The sequence below is a fragment of the Anastrepha obliqua genome, chromosome 5, assembly GCF_027943255.1.
Source record: "Anastrepha obliqua isolate idAnaObli1 chromosome 5, idAnaObli1_1.0, whole genome shotgun sequence".
NCBI classification, from domain to species: domain Eukaryota; kingdom Metazoa; phylum Arthropoda; class Insecta; order Diptera; family Tephritidae; genus Anastrepha; species Anastrepha obliqua.
In genome coordinates this window covers 4,954,598-4,970,608 of record NC_072896.1, presented here as the reverse complement: position 1 = coordinate 4,970,608, position 16,011 = coordinate 4,954,598, and the positions used below count along the sequence as shown (strand labels likewise).

Sequence of the window (16,011 nt, the reverse complement as noted above, 5' to 3'; positions counted from 1 at the left end):
CACTATGATTTTTTGATTAAAAAAAAAAATTTGTCGAACTTAATTTTTACACTCTTTCGAATACCATCATTTTTCGGCTATGTAAAAATGTTTATTTTTATATAGACTTTGTTCATTTTCATGTTGATTATTACTTTCCTATATCTCTCCCTGACCAACATTAAGGGGTTAGGGGTAGTCAGAGGCCCGAAAAAATGATGATTTTCACGAATTTTTTTTTGCTACTTAATTAATTTATTTAACAAAAATGAAAACATAGCATAAAAACATCATGTTTTAACTTGACTTCACCAAAATTTCAAAAAAAAAAAATTTATAATTGCAAAAGTTATCGCTGTTTGTGTGAAGCCCGTTTCTCCAGAAGTCCCTTGCGGTGAACATCACAAGTCCTTGCAGATTCATCTAAAACCAATCGGATGAGAAAAATTATTTTTATTGATAGATAATCTCGAGCCGGATCGAAGCTTTTTTTTTTTTTTTCAAAATGAACAAAATGGCGGCCTCAGAAAATTTTTTCCAGATTTAAAAAAAAACCAACAGTTAATTGTTAAAAAAAAATCGAAATTTTTGAAAAAAAAAATCCTTCGATCAGGCACAAGTTTTTTATGTTTTTCAAAAGCTGTATAAATTTTATTGAAATCTACGTAGCGGTTTTTAAGTTACAGTGTTCACCAGTTTGAAAAACATAGTTGTGAGAAAAACGCATTTAAAGTTTTGCTATATTTACACAATATTTTTAAAACATTATACTTTGAGAAAATGCAAAACAAAAAAATCGATTTTTTGAAAATTCTGACTACCCCTAACCCCTTAACAATGTACAGGGTTGGCCATATTAAACTGACCCATTGAGTAACCCTATAACTTTTTACTGTAATTTGAAATCTAAGGTTTACGTCAACAAGCCAAATACACTAGGCGCACTTAAGGCCAATATCCGACGGGAAATAGCCGCCATATCGGCCGAGACGCTGGCCAAAACTATGGAAAACGCCGAAAAACGGGCACATTACGCTATACGAGCTAAGGGCGACCACTTGCGCGATATCATATTCAAAAAGTGATGTAAACGAATCTCCTTGAACTAAATTAAATGTTTTTCACAATGAAACACAAAAAAATGTTTCTTTTTCCATATTTTTTTAATAATCACATGGGTCAGTTTAATATGGCCAACCCTGTATATAATTTTTATGGCGTAAAGCCAATTTATTATAATTTCACTAACACTAAATACAAATTTTACTACTAAACTTTGATTTATTTTCTTCGTTTCCTAACTTTAGTTAGATAAATTTCTTTAGCTGCGAGTATTAGCTACTGCATAGAAGCCCCACACTTATTACAGATAGCTTAAAAAATGTAATTTGTTTATTCTTATTTTCGCAGGTGTACAACAAAGGGCACACATTTTCCACAAGGACTAACAATAACGACAACGATAAAAACTGATTTTTTGTAATTTTGGACATCGAATTTTGTGTTTATAATTTTCGTTTTTCGAATATATTTAAGCGTAATTGTTTTGAAGGCGAAAACCTAATTAAATCGAATATTATTTGTATTGAATTTACTGCTATTTAATGTTTGCATGAAATTTCCGTCGTTCAAGTTCCGATACATGCGTCAATTGTGATAAAAAGTTTTGTTCGAATATAGTCGAACTTGATTTTCTGTTTAATAGAGTCAAATGTAATAGTTACACACATACACACTCACACACTCACATGTGTAAATGTTTAAACCAAATAGAATAACTGTATAAGAAGTAGCTGTGAGAATCTCATGCAACAATTATTTGTCCGTGTCGACTTGTAAAAATTGCTGTTAGAACTGTAATATTAACTAACCTCGTTGAAAGCAACTGAAATCAAAGATCTTAAATTTTAATTAATAACTAATTCATAAACATTTATAACCAGATTAAAACTTATTTCTAGTAATATTTATTTTTCTTTATAAAAAGCACTGAACTTTTTACCACAAATAATTTCCATTCCAAGAAACAGTATTTCGTGCAGCGGAAACCAAAACTCAGTTACGAGTTTGCCACTCACGCATCCTACACTCACTCAAGTATTCAACACATTCTTTTATTTAAGTGTAGTTTTACTCATACAATTCACTCTCTACTTCTACAAAACAAAGAACCTAAAACGAAAACCAAGTAAATAAATACTCAACAATGTTTTTACTCAAGCGCAAGTGCACGCTGCTCTTCAGCGTCAGCTCTATGACTTTGCTGCTCGTCTGCCTTTTGAAGCAGCCATCCACGGCCAACGCATGCTCGAGTCGCTCCATACCGAAGCCACGCACTCTATCCTCGGGCGGCTCCTCGGTTTCGTCGCAGAAGTCAACCACATCTACAACCACTACCACCACGGAGCCGACAACGACTACCACAACAACACAACGCCCAAATATCACATTCCCTACCTACAAGTGCCCACTGAACTATGATGCTTGGTACTGTCTCAACGACGCCACTTGCTTCTCCGTCAAGCTGGGCGATTCAGTGATGTATAATTGCGAATGCGCAAACGGATTTATGGGGCCACGTTGTGAGTACAAGGAATACGATGCCTCATTCTTGCCCAAACGTCCACGTCCAATGTTGGAGGAGGCGAGCATTGCAAGTGGCGCAATTTGCGTGCTACTCTTTGTACTTTTCATCTGCTTGACCCTGTATTTGCGCTACGAGCAGCGCAGTAAAATTTCGACACTTGGCTGTAATGAGTACGAAGTTACTGGCGGCGCCACCATTGAGGATGAATATGAAGATGAGGAGAATGAAAATAGCTATTTTACAACCAAAGCATGTCGTTACTGCAATGAAAAACAATGTTGCGGTGCAGAGGTACGAGTTGTTGGCGGTGGAGCTGGAGGCGTTGGCATGCGGCGTGGTCGTGTCCATGGCGCTGCTGAGAATGCCGGTGGGGCGCCCTCATTGCGTCGTTACATTGAAGCGATTTCTATGTCATTTGCTATCAAGCGCACTACAAAATTGTAGAGAGAATAAGAAATCTACGCATAAAAATATAGAGAGATGTGATGGAAATTGTGTTGTATTTGTGAAATAAATAACTGCCAAATTAAGAATCGAAAAAATGTGCTTTTGGCTTAAGTGTACTGCAGTTCAAAGTAATATTGATAGTTTGCAACTATGCGCATTGACTTTGATTTGGTATGGATTTATACTCGTATATCGTTGACAAAAAAAGTTGTCAAACTGTGAACGCAATTGCATGCCAGCTTAAAAATCTTAAAAACGTATAGAATTTCAAATTTTAAAATTTTTTGTAAAACTTTTATTAATTGCGTTCAGGTTATTCGCCACTTAGAATGCCTTAGTTTCAATGCCGCTAATTCTTATTATGGCGGTAAATGATAAAAATCAAGCATTCAATTTAATTTTAATTTTCTTTTAATTTACTGAATTGAATAGATTTCAATGTTTATCAGTATTAAAACATTTATAATTTTTAAAATTACTTTGCCTACTTAACATTTTTTTGCAAGTACTTTAAGTTTATTTTTGTTAAATTTGCTTTGAATATCTTTGAATCTCATTTTTATGTACTTAAAAGCTATGTGTATGTGGCACATTATAATCAATAAGCCCATATGAAATATATTTTCTGCAAATACAGCACAACAACCATCTCTGAAAAAAAAACTAATTAATATATAAAAAGAAGCTCTGTTAGTTCTTTAGCTAGCAAGCAATTTATTTTTTAACTGAATCGTTCATTGAAGCAAATCAGCTTTAGACTAATAATGACTAAATGCCTTCGAGTGCTTTATATACAACACAACAACACGCATACACTCCTACAACTTTTTAAATGCATTACAGTATCATAATTTAAACACTCATGCCCAGAAAATCGAATTTCACAAATCCATGACATCACATTTCCATAAGTAACTTAACCATAAAATCATTTAAACTTTAATGATTATGAAATTTCATAGCTAAACATACCTTACATACTGCTTTCGGATGAATCCATGGAAAAGAACTTTTTTGATAAACATTATTTAATGTATGTATAAGTGATATTTATTTATTCGTACACACTGCAGTGTATTTTATAAAACGCGTATTAATTTATCTTGCGGCTTGCAGAAAAGTATTATTTGTGGCAACTAAATGCACGTACACGTATTAAAAAATATGCAAATTAAAGATTTAAATAAACATGCACAAATTATTAATCAGCATAAAAGCAAAACAGTTTGTTTTAATTCATAGGAGTTCGGGGGTTCAATATTATTATGACATAGATTAAGAAATTTAATTACATGCGTCTATTGGCAAATTTTCCAATTTGTTTCCTTAGTGGTTATATGAAATAAATATTTATTTTCAGGTTTCTAATTCAGAATCGCCAGAAAATTCCAATGAAATTCACTTGGAAGTGCATTGCAGAACCTGTTCGATAATTTTGGTTCGACTGTCGACTTTTGGAAGTAGTTTATGTAAACTGATGATTGAAAATGTTCATTCAATATGTTTGTATATTATTTATGGCCCGTTATTTTTTTGTAACAATCCTGTTTTACTTATTAAATCTCATGATTCAATGATTAAAGGTTTGCTCACTTGCGACATCAGAATTCTGACACTCCCTTGGAAAAGGTCGCATTTAAGAAGGGTGAAGAAAGTTGAAAAATTAAATACCTTTTTGGTAAAAATGGTAGCAAACGCTTTTTTTACTTAAAGGTACCCGGTGGTCTAGAACACGAAAATTTCACCTATTTTGACGATTTTTTTTTTGCCATTAAAAATTTAAAAAGCGATGTTTCAACTTTTCAGGCTTATTAGTACGTTTATTGAGCATACAAAAATTTTTTTTTACTTTTGAAACAATATTTATTAAATTGCCGCTGAAGATGACCCTCTCGAAAAATCGAACCCGCACGGTGTAAATGATTTCGAGACTTCTACTCATCTGAAACACAAAATTCAAGAAGATTCTTAATCAGAAAGAGTGCAGTTATGGTCAAAACTAGAACAAATCGAAAAAATGAAAAATTGACAAAATGGCGCACTTTTGAAAAAAAAGTTCGTAAAATCTGGTTTTTTCACTAGTTTTTTAGTTTAAAAAATAGGAAATTATTTAAATAAAATTATGATTCTAGTTCCGACGATACACATACATGTTGTGAACAACATATCTAAATTTCAAGTGATTCGGTTGAATAGTTTTTTTGTTTTCATCCCCGCCGTGCCGAAAAAAGTCGTTTCGAGATCAATGAGTTTAAAGTTTGAGGTACAGAAGCGGGCGGACCGCTCTCTACCTAGTTAATAGGCCTAGTTAGTTAGGCTGTAGAAGCTATAATATTGGGAACTTCCGCATGAAAATTTCACAGTACATATCGTACCCTAAATACAAAAGGGTCACAACTCAAAATTTTCCACACTCGAGCTTGACTTGTTTGCAGTAGCACAGAAAACAAACTATGTGACATATCACGCTGAAATTTGCCATGTAAGCTTATAACAGTCCTACTAAAAAACAAAAAATTTATTTTTGCCTTATGTCATCCGCGCACCGTTTTATTGATAACGTCTCGTTCATATTTGAGCAGAAGTACATTTTGAGTTGTGACCCTTTTGTATTTAGGGTGCGATATGTTCTAAAGATACTATACTTTCGAAATATCGAAAAACCAAAAAATCGATTTTTTGAAATTTCTAGACCACCAGGTCCCCTTAAATTATAACTAAATATCCCCCTCGGCAGGCAATGGCAAACTCCCGAGTGTATTTCTGGCATGAAAAGGCTCCTCATAAAAAATACGGCTTAAAACTGTAGGTCCCTCCATTTGTGGAACATCAAGACGCACGCCATAAATAGAGGGAAAAGCTCGGCCAAACACCCAAAAAAGGGGGTACGCGCCAATTATATATATATATAAAGTCTGTGTCAGATGAAAAGAACCGATTTTTTTGTAACTTCAAGATATATTTCGTGTGGGGAACTGTGAAAGTGCGGGCTTGTTCGGGGCACGTCGTTCGGCAAAAAAAATATTTTTGATTCCGATTTATTTGTATTCGCGTGCAACATTTTCCAAATTTTTGACACTTCGAACGTGATGCTTTTGACAATGTTACCAGAATTTTACATCGAACCTGATACTTTCACAAAGCATGCAACACTGCGGTTGTGATTGGAGCTCGAACAAGCCCCGCATCTTGCCGGAGGGCCAGTCCATGATTTAGAGCAACTCGTGCGTGAAGTTTGCAAAATCTAGTCGTGTTTGCCAACGAGCTACGCAGAAAAGCTGGTTCAAAGCATGGAGAACATGCCAGTCTATAGTCGATAACGAAGAAGACTACACGGCTTATTGAGTAATTGCGACTCGTAGTTTTGTACATACTTTCATGTAAAAAATTTTTATGTATTAGGTGCGCAACTAAGTTCTCGCTGTTGTTTTTGTTGAAAATACAACTTTATTCTGAAAAAATGGTTACAAGTGAATCATTGAAAGTATTGCCCATCGCTGGCTACTACTTTTTCCCATATTTCTGGTAGATCTCGTATACCGTTGCGGTAAAACTGTTCATCATTTGAGGCTATTCATAATAAATAACACCAACTTGGTCCCCCCAAATACATAGCATAACCTTCGCAGAGCGAATATTCGGCCATTTTTCATCACCCGCCACGATGCGATGACGAAAACCCTTCATTTTTTGCCGCTGGAGCAAATGTTCACAGGCGCAAAAACGACGTTCAACATCACTTGGTTTTAACTTATAAGGAATCCAAGTCCCCTGTTTCTGAATAATTCCCAAAGCATGCAACCGCTGATACTGAAGCAAGCTCTTCTTGCGTTTGACACGGATCCTCATTGAGCAATGCCTTCCTTCACGCGGATGGTCGTCAACATTAAAATCACCGTCTTTGAAGCGACGGAACCAATCTCGGCACGTTGTTTCTGTTTCACTTAAAGCAGCATCTCCATAAACTTTTTGTAGCTCTCGATGCGCTTCAGCCGCCGGTTTTTTCGAATGAAAGAGGAAAATCAACACTTCCCGCAAATGACGATTATTCTTCACAAAATCAGACATTTTACAAAACCATAAGTATATGATACCAAAATAAAATCGCTAATGTATGGAAGTAGTTTGTTTACCATATGTCGAAGTTTGGTTTATGACGTTTGGGTTATGTTAGAATCGACTAGCAGACACTGTTGGCGGCATCTATTGACAAACAGCGGGAACTTAGTTGCGCACCTAATATTTATATAAGTACAGTAGGTTCTGTTTTTATGCGGCTTTTTTATGCGGTTTTGAAATAGTGCGGTTTTTTTTTAAATTAAAAAATGCATGTCGACCTATCGGGAATTGTACATATAAACAAGATTCTAAACCAGCTAAGCAAACACTCATCACAGATTACATCAGAAATGCTAACCCTACAAGTATGGAGCCGCCTGCATAACCATCTAGATCAGACGTGTACATTTCCTCAAGTGACGAAAGTGATTTTACGCCAAATCCTAAACGAATGCGCAACATATGGGTATTGTCTGATTCTATTTCTGACGTAAATTTATTTTTCGATTCTGACGTTTCTTAAATAAAGATATAATTTTCAAAAATACAATATTTTGCTTATGCGATTTTATTTAATTATTTCAGATTCATGCGGTCTATGTAACGTATCTATAGTTATAATATGGGACTAGTGCCCTTTTTTTATGCGATTTTATTACATTATTTCGGATTTCTGCGGTTCTTAGCACTTTTGAAACGTATCTATAGTTTTACTATAGAACTGGTAGCTTTTTTTATGCGGTTTTTTTTATTCTGTTTCTTGCGGAACGTATCTACCGCATAAAAACAGAATCTACTGTATATCTTTTATACTTCATTAATAATCGCGGTTCCTTTTTTCTGATACAGACTGTATATACAACTAAATATAAGTAAGATATTGAAAAAAAAAAAAAAATGGTTAAACTTAATCCCAGAGTAATATAGTATATTTTCTGAATTATTTTTTAAATTCAAAACTGATCGTGAAGTTGCGAAATTTCGCCAATATGACGCAATTCTGTTACTTAAGTGTTCTGGCCCTAATGAATTCTTTCATAGAATAAAAACAGAAGCATCATACATTTAGTTGACTAAAAACAAACTTTGAGCGTACTCACGCCTTACTTTACTATGCTTTGCCCCCGTAAGTTCGGAGTTTGGACACCCAAGTCACGATTACTCTTGCATTCCTAACTACTTGAAAAACCACCTGTACCTGTTTAAATTAATTATTATTATATCGCCCCTCGGCGCCCCTTTAGCAAAAAAACTCACCCTCATTGGTGGAGCAGTGAGCTCTTAAAACTAAGGGAAAAATCTAGATCAACGTTTAACCTCAGCTACTCGACGGGAAATTGGGAATTGTACAGAGAAAGTCGGAGACAGTACAAGAAGGCAATCAGGGCCGCCAAAAAAGAGAGCTGGAGGGAATTTTGTTCGTCAATCGAATCCACCAGGGATTCTGCTAGGCTCAGCCGTGTTCTTTCCAAAGACCACTCAATGGCTTCTTGGGTCAAGAAACCTGATGGAACTTGGACTGCTACAGCAGAAGAATCGCTAGAGCTTCTGCTAAACACGCATTTTCCGGGATGCAGTGCTTACGAAAGTGAGAGGGGAAACATTAGGCGGAGCCAATATAATCCACAGCATCTTGCAAATGAAATTGTTACGAAAGAAAAAGTTGCATGGGCAATCAAATCTTTCTCACCCTTTAAATCTCCGGGGCCAGATGGGATCATTCCAAAGATGTTACAGGAAACCTTGGACTGTATCCTACCATGGCTAGAGGAAATTTTTAAAGCGTGTTTAAACTTAGGCCATATTCCAGATAGCTGGAAACTAGTCAAGGTCGTCTTCATACCAAAAGTAGGTAGAAGAGGACATGAATCAGCGAAGGACTTCAGGCCAATCAGTCTTTCATCTTTCCTGTTAAAAACTTTTGAAAGACTTTTGGATACGCACCTCAGAAGCTCTTTGGAGAGCTCTGGTATATCAACTGCACAACAGGCATACCTTAAAGGCAAATCTACGGAGACAGCGCTTCACGAGGTAATCGGAACAATAGAGGGCTCTCTAGAGAGCAAACATTATACCATGGCCGCGTTCTTGGATATCGAAGGCGCCTTTAACAATGTTAGCACAGATGCCATCCAACGGGCGTTGATAGACCTGGAGGTGGACAGTTGCATCATTAACTGGGTCATCTCCATGCTAGAAACCAGGATCATCAAAGCTAACATGGGTAACATCAACATAACCAAGAAGGTCCACGGGGGCACTCCACAAGGGGGAGTATTATCTCCACTTCTTTGGCTATGTGTGATTAGCAAAATCTTAATAAAACTTGATGGAGGTGGGGTAAAAGTGGTGGCGTACGCTGATGATGTGGTGGTAATGGTGTCAGGACTGTGTCCAAATACGATCAGTGGGATCATCCAAAGGGCGTTAGGCGAGCTTAACTCTTGGGCCACAGGATGTGGGCTAAGTTTAAACCCGCGTAAAACAGAACTTATGCTTTTTACCACCAGATACAAGGTACCAACTTTTACCCTACCAAATATCAACGGACAAACTCTGTCTTTATCAACCAGTGCAAAGTACTTAGGGGTAATTTTGGACTCCAAACTTAGCTGGAAGTTAAACATCGAAGAACGGGTAAGGAAAGCAGAAATTGCTTTATATGCCTGCAAACGTATGCTTGGAAGAAGATGGGGTCTTCAACCTAAGCATACATTATACACAATTATACGACCCATTTTAACGTATGGTTCGGTAGTTTGGTGGAAAGCTCTAGGGAGAGAGTACAATACCAAATTACTCGGCAGAATACAAAGATCAGCCTGTGCAATAACGGTCGGTGCAATTAGATCATGTCCTAGAGAGGCTCTCAATGCACTGACACACGTTATTCCAATAGACCTACATATAAAGAAGACGGCAACCATGAGTGCATTTAGGTTAAATGAAGCGGGTCGCTGGAAAGGAAAAACTTATGGTCACGCTAGTCTGTTATCGCGAAAAACTAAGTTAACCTCGGTGAGGACTGACTACATCGTCCCGATGGTAACGTTCAATAGGAATTTTGCCACTCTCTTTCCATCTAAAAAAGAATGGAATAAGGGATTCTCTCTAAACAACTTCGATACCACAGTCTATACAGATGGCAGTAAAATGGGCTGTGGTGTTGGAGCTGGTATATATTCTCATAGACTTGGAATTGAAAAATTTGTGCGTCTCCCTAATACCAGCAGCGTCTTCCAAGCGGAAGTACTTGCAATTGGGGAAGCCTGTAGGTTACTAATCGCAGATTTCTCTTTTAAGGGCAATATCGCTATTCTTTCGGATAGCCAAGCTGCAATCCAGGCTCTGGGTTCGGCACAACGACCTCTAAAGTGGTAGAACAAAGTAGGAATAGCCTCACCATCTTGAGTGAAAACCATAGAGTAACCTTGATTTGGGTCCCGGGACACCGGAACATAGAAGGTAACGAAAAAGCTTATGAACTGGCAAGAGGGGGATCTGCCTTGAATAGCGCTCTTGCAGTACCAGTATTCACTCCACTAGGTGCGGTCAAGAATGCAATTTCCCTAAAATACCTTCGAATTGCAGATTGTAGATGGAGAGACCAGACGAAATGCAAAATCAGCAGAACGTTATGGCCCACCTACAACCTCAAGCAATCGTTGACATTAATAAACATGAAACGACGGGACACCTGCAGACTTACAGCAGTCATAACTGGCTTCTGGTCTATCGGAGAACAAGCCGCCAAAATGGGCATCCCTCACAACACATACTGTCATAGTTGTAAACAACCGGAGGAAAAAGAAACAATCTTCCATCTCCTCTGTGAATGCCCTGCCCTATGGAAGGACAGAATGTTAACCCTGGGCAAACCGCTGTTCGAGAGTCTCGAGCAAGTGTCTGGCGTAGACGTCAACAACCTAATAAGGTTCCTAAACCGCACAGACTGGATATAGTCCTGCTGCAAATAACTGTTAAACAATTTGGAAACGAGGATGTGGCAACAAAATGGTGCGGAAGCGCTAGTTGGATTCTGGATGAATCACCACTCTAACCAACCAAGCCCCTCGGCGGGCAATGGCAAATATCCGAGTGTATTTGCGAGTATGCCATGAAAAAAGCTCCTCATAAAAACCCATCTGCCGTTCGGGGGCTGTGATTAATTAATTACTGCTAAATGAGCTCTTGTAGGTAACTTATGTGTTTCTAAAGCACCATCTTATTTATAAAGGCATCGGGCTCAAATGGTCAAAATGACCATCTTTCACGCGTATTGCCCAATTATATCCTGATTTAAGCAGTATGCCAGGATGTATTCCATGTCGTTTTGGTCCGGGACGTACCGAGCAAGTTCTTGCTCTTAAGCACTCTTTTGAAAACGAAATGTTTTTACTTTTCCTCCACTTTAATTAAAATTTTCTAGAGTTGACAATCCAGTGCCGTGCTAAGGGAGCCAATTTGTCCAGAGGGAACGAGCAAGCTGTTTACTGAGGCAAACCTTTTATTGTTGAGTCATGATTAAATCTTATATATTTGTATTAATTTCTTATTTCCTTTTTTAAAAATATTCTTTTTTATTTCACAATCGACTATGAAACAAACACCACAATGGCCCGTATGTGCTCAACACAAATATAATAATTGTTGTAATTTCCAAAAGGTGCCGAAAATCCATGTAAGCAGCTGCATCTAACGAGTAATCGTTAAAAAGCTTCGTCTCAAAAGAGTAATACATACTCAGCATGGCTAGTGTGAAGGTCATCAGGCCAATAATATTGTGTAGAGCCTTATTGACACGTGGTTGTAGACGGCTTTTCAGCTCCGTGGCATAAAGTGAGCCTAGGCCGCTTAAGAGACTGATGAACAAGACTATCATGGTGGCAAGTCCTGGAAAAAAATATGGTATTTATCAATAATTGTTACTGATATTGTAAAAATTTGTTATAAAGCTATAGTTAACGAGGAAATCGAAAATTTCCTCACTCATTCTTATGTATGGAAACTCAGAGTTTTGGACTTGTAATAAAGTGTTGAATTTCACTTAAAATATCCAATACATTGTTTGCCAAGTAGTATCCCTTCTCAAAAGAATTCACCCTGACTGATTTGCCAAAACGTTCTGTTGCGAAAGGCTTCGAAATCTTCTACAACTTCAACTTTTTTACTACTAATTATAGTTTTCATTTTATTGTTTATTTTTTTATATATAGGGGTTTTCAGTAAGAGCGCTTCAACTTTTGAACTTTTTTGAATAAAACACAAACGGTTTGACTTTTTTAACTAATTTTTTTTTTATGATCGAGTTTGAACATATACATTTAAGTATGAAATTCGATTTCTTTTGCATGACCCTGGACCGTAAAATGGCCGTAATGGTCTTAAAGTAGCAGCAACAGAACGATTATTTTCATAAAAAATTTGCACGATTTGCAATCGTTGCTCAAGTGTGTGGCGTTCCATGATGAAATGTATACTAATGAAGTTTACAAATGACAAGCGAAAAATAAAAAATAATGCGTCGTTCGCCCTCCCTATCGGAAAAAAGTGCACCTATTGAATAACCCTTTTTTTATATTTTTTTTATCTGGGATATAAAAATGTAAGCTATCCTTAAGGTCAATCATTGTATAATTAACCTATGGTTGTATGCTTAATTAAATGAAAGTTTGTAAATAAATGGAAAAAAGGAAATGAAATGAAAGCCATTTGAAACATATGCCTGTGATCATTTTCGCAAAAATGGAAAAAAGTTTAAAAAGTATTAAGCGGACGCTTTACCAGGCGAACATCAACCACTTGTTACTTGAATTTTCGAGGTCTTACCAGCAAAAGTTCTGCGCACTCAATTGTGATCACCACACCAAAAATCCACGATTGGCGAGCGACCATTCGCGAACTTGAAGAGGCTAAAGGCTTATCTCATAAATCAGTTTTGATAATATAAATTTAATAATATTTTGCTATAAAAATTCGATCACGAAAATTCGAGTCGGCTTTGTTCACAATTGACTGGCCAAGGACTGTCACTCCAGCAGCATTCACCGTATGTAAGTATGGGGAATGTTTATGATGCTACAACAACAGCAACAAACGTTTGAAAAATCCAAAGGAGGGTGTGGCGATGCTCATTCGCAAGCCGACCGAGCTTTTGAGCTGTTTAGAAACCGTGGCTGATTTCAGCATTCCTAAAAGTATGATTATTATCTAGGAGTATTTTATAATCTCAGATATCGGGAGAGAAATTTTGTATGGGTAATCTCGCTTTTTAATTACGGATTGGGAGTTAAGCACGACAAAGTAGATCATCTACTGATATGTGAACGTATTATAAGTTACCGGAGCGACCCGGTTTGCTCTGTAATTGTAAGCAGCTGTGAAATAATTACTTAAAATTTTTGTTTTGATATTTGCGATAAAAATCTGAATATTACAGGGTGGGCCATATAGCGTTTGTTTTTTGAACCACCTACTTTTTTGAGAATGGTAACACAAATGACATGTCAAATGTGTTCATATTTACTTAAAAGTTTGACATTTACGAAATGGGACGCTATACGCTTGAACAAAATTGGAAATATTGAAAACCTATTTCCAAAGTGTCTACTTCTTCTTCCGCGGTTACAGTAAATGGCGAGCGTCACCGTGACATGCTCAACGAGTTTTTGTTTCCAAAAATTGAAGAGGATGACATGGACGACATTTGGTTTCAACAGGACGTTGCAATTTGCTACACTGTCAAAGTTACACTCGAACTTTTGCCTACCGCTTTTGAATTCCGATATCAATTGACCGCCTCGGAGCTGTGATTTAAGCCCGTTGGACTATTTTTTGTGGGGAGCCGTTAAGGACAAATGCTATGCGAACCATCCAGACACGATTGATGCTTTAAAACACGAAATCGAAGTTGCCATTCATGAAATGGAGCTCAAAAAGTCGAAAATGTGCTTAAAAATTGGGTTGATCGAATGGCCTACTGTAAAGCCAGTCGTGGCAGTCGTTTTAACGATACTATTTTTCTTTCATAAATGACAATGTTCAATCTTCAAAATAAAAAAAAAGTTTGAAAAAATATTGATTAGTTTTTTTTATAGCCGATTCAAAAAGCAAATTTTACATGGCCAACCCTATCGAAATGATCGACGAAAACTTATCCGTGTTTTTATGACAAATGCAAATGCTATTTTTAATTATACTTTAATATCAGCTGTTAGTGGTTATGGTTACGGCTATGGCGTTATGAATGCGGCTCCACTAATTGTAGCATAACGAAGCGTTTGCCCTTCAACTTTGTTATATCGAGGCTTCACTCGGCAAGTAGATTTTTTTAGATGCAAGTAGAATTCTTCTTTGAAATTTATTTGTTAGGCAATTATCTGTTTCTGCATTTATGATCTTTATTTATACAATTTTTGTTACGTTATGCCACAGAACTCTCATAATAAGTAAAATTTTAATTTACAATTTCTTAATCCCAGATCGAAGGTTTTGGGGGAAAAACGCAGTCTACAGTTAGCTTTTACGGCTTCCATCACTCAATAAATTATCAAATAAGGTATCAGAAAAACCCCAGTTGTTGTTAGTTCAAAATAAGCAACTATTTTTTTTTTTATTTCGAAGTGGGTTGGCACCCAAAATATCAAAAAATTGAGTTAGACATAAATGCTCCTCCAAATGCCTTATAAAGCTAACCTTTGGACAACTCCTCTTCATTTAAGTTTAGAGTTTACATACTATACATACAGTATGTTAAGAATGAGTTTTGACATTGAAAAGAAATTCAATACTGTACATATGAATTTACAAAATACGAGAGCTCACCTAGTATGCCATGTCGAGTGTGAAAATGCACCTCCTCCAAACACATTTTTATAACAATACCGATCAGACCGATTATGGAGCCGCAAAGCTGTAGCACCCAATGCAGCCGCGCTTTCTCCTGACGCTGGCACACCTGGGTCCAAACATTACCTCGATAGTAGGCCATTAGACCTTCGGACATCAAGCAGAGGAACTTGAAAAGGAAGAGCGAACGTAAATATTCTACTTCATAATAATTTATTGCTGTATAAATATAAAATCTCTCACTCACCCCCAGTGTACAAAGCACCGCATGCCATGGGATATCTTTGCGATCTAGACGTAAACTCATCCAACACAAATAAATCGTTATGAAGCCGATCAGCAATCGATTAATAAGCGTCAATACGAATTCGAGCCTTTGCGTAAACGTCAGTGTGGGTGGTGAGGCTACGCGTCTACAGCCTGTTGGCTGATGAGGGCTACTGATATTTTGGCAGTGTTGCTGTGGAGTTGAGAGTGATTGTGCGGTGCCCCTACTGAAGTGGATGGTCGCATTGCCCATTTTGTTCACTACGAATTTCCCGCGACGCGTCATTTGGATCACGTGAAACTTTTAGTATTCAAAAGTAATTAAAATATTTTTTCTCCACTAAAACTTGCACTTGAACTAATAAATCTTCTACTTGCAGCTCCATCTACTGACACGTTTTGCTTATTACTGTTTTCGCAAAAATTTTTCTCTATCCGGAGCAATTTTCTGCTTCGATCTGATAGTGTTGCCCTCAAATGCCATGACAATTTGGTTGCTCTCCAATCGCTTCCAACATCCCCTCGTGATTAATATGCTTGTTTCTTGGTTTTTATCTTTTCTTCTCAATGTCTTTATCAGCGTGTCAACCCGAACCTATTGGCATATTGCAACGGTGATTGATTTTGTTCAGAGCAACTCGGCGGGCACTTATCGGGTGCACCTTTGCCGTTGATTAATTGTATTACTAGGCTGCGATGATGTATGTACATATGTACCTTTATTTGTTGTTTCATATGAATGGACTTGGGTGCGTGAATGGTGAGCTCCGTTGAATCTTATATCTACATACATACATACGTACTGATTATATCACGTGGAGATA

The 16,011-nt window shown here is 37.1% G+C and overlaps 3 protein-coding genes across 3 annotated transcripts in view; 2 read left to right on the top strand and 1 right to left on the bottom strand.

The window, feature by feature from the left end:
* LOC129246973 (DNA-binding protein RFXANK-like) overlaps positions 1 to 1,481 on the top strand; it is a 67,794-nt gene extending 66,313 nt beyond the window's left edge. Inside the window, exon 4 of the mRNA XM_054885756.1 lies at positions 1,390 to 1,481. The gene's annotated coding sequence lies outside the window, so the exon portion shown is untranslated. The remainder of the gene's footprint in view (positions 1 to 1,389) is intronic.
* Positions 1,482 to 2,184: 703 nt separating this feature from the next.
* Positions 2,185 to 3,191, top strand: LOC129246971 (protein spitz). Its single transcript, XM_054885753.1, has one exon. The coding sequence runs from the start codon at positions 2,186 to 2,188 to the stop codon at positions 3,008 to 3,010; it is 825 nt and encodes a 274-aa protein (XP_054741728.1). The 5' UTR covers position 2,185; the 3' UTR covers positions 3,011 to 3,191.
* An 8,466-nt stretch (positions 3,192 to 11,657) lies between these two features.
* Positions 11,658 to 15,473, bottom strand: LOC129248290 (transmembrane reductase CYB561D2-like). Its single transcript, XM_054887780.1, has 3 exons — positions 15,168 to 15,473; positions 14,897 to 15,089; positions 11,658 to 11,965 (listed from the first exon to the last, which is right to left on the bottom strand). Exons 1-3 carry the CDS (start codon positions 15,471 to 15,473, stop codon positions 11,658 to 11,660), a joined length of 807 nt encoding a protein of 268 aa, XP_054743755.1.
* Positions 15,474 to 16,011: the final 538 nt, after the last annotated feature.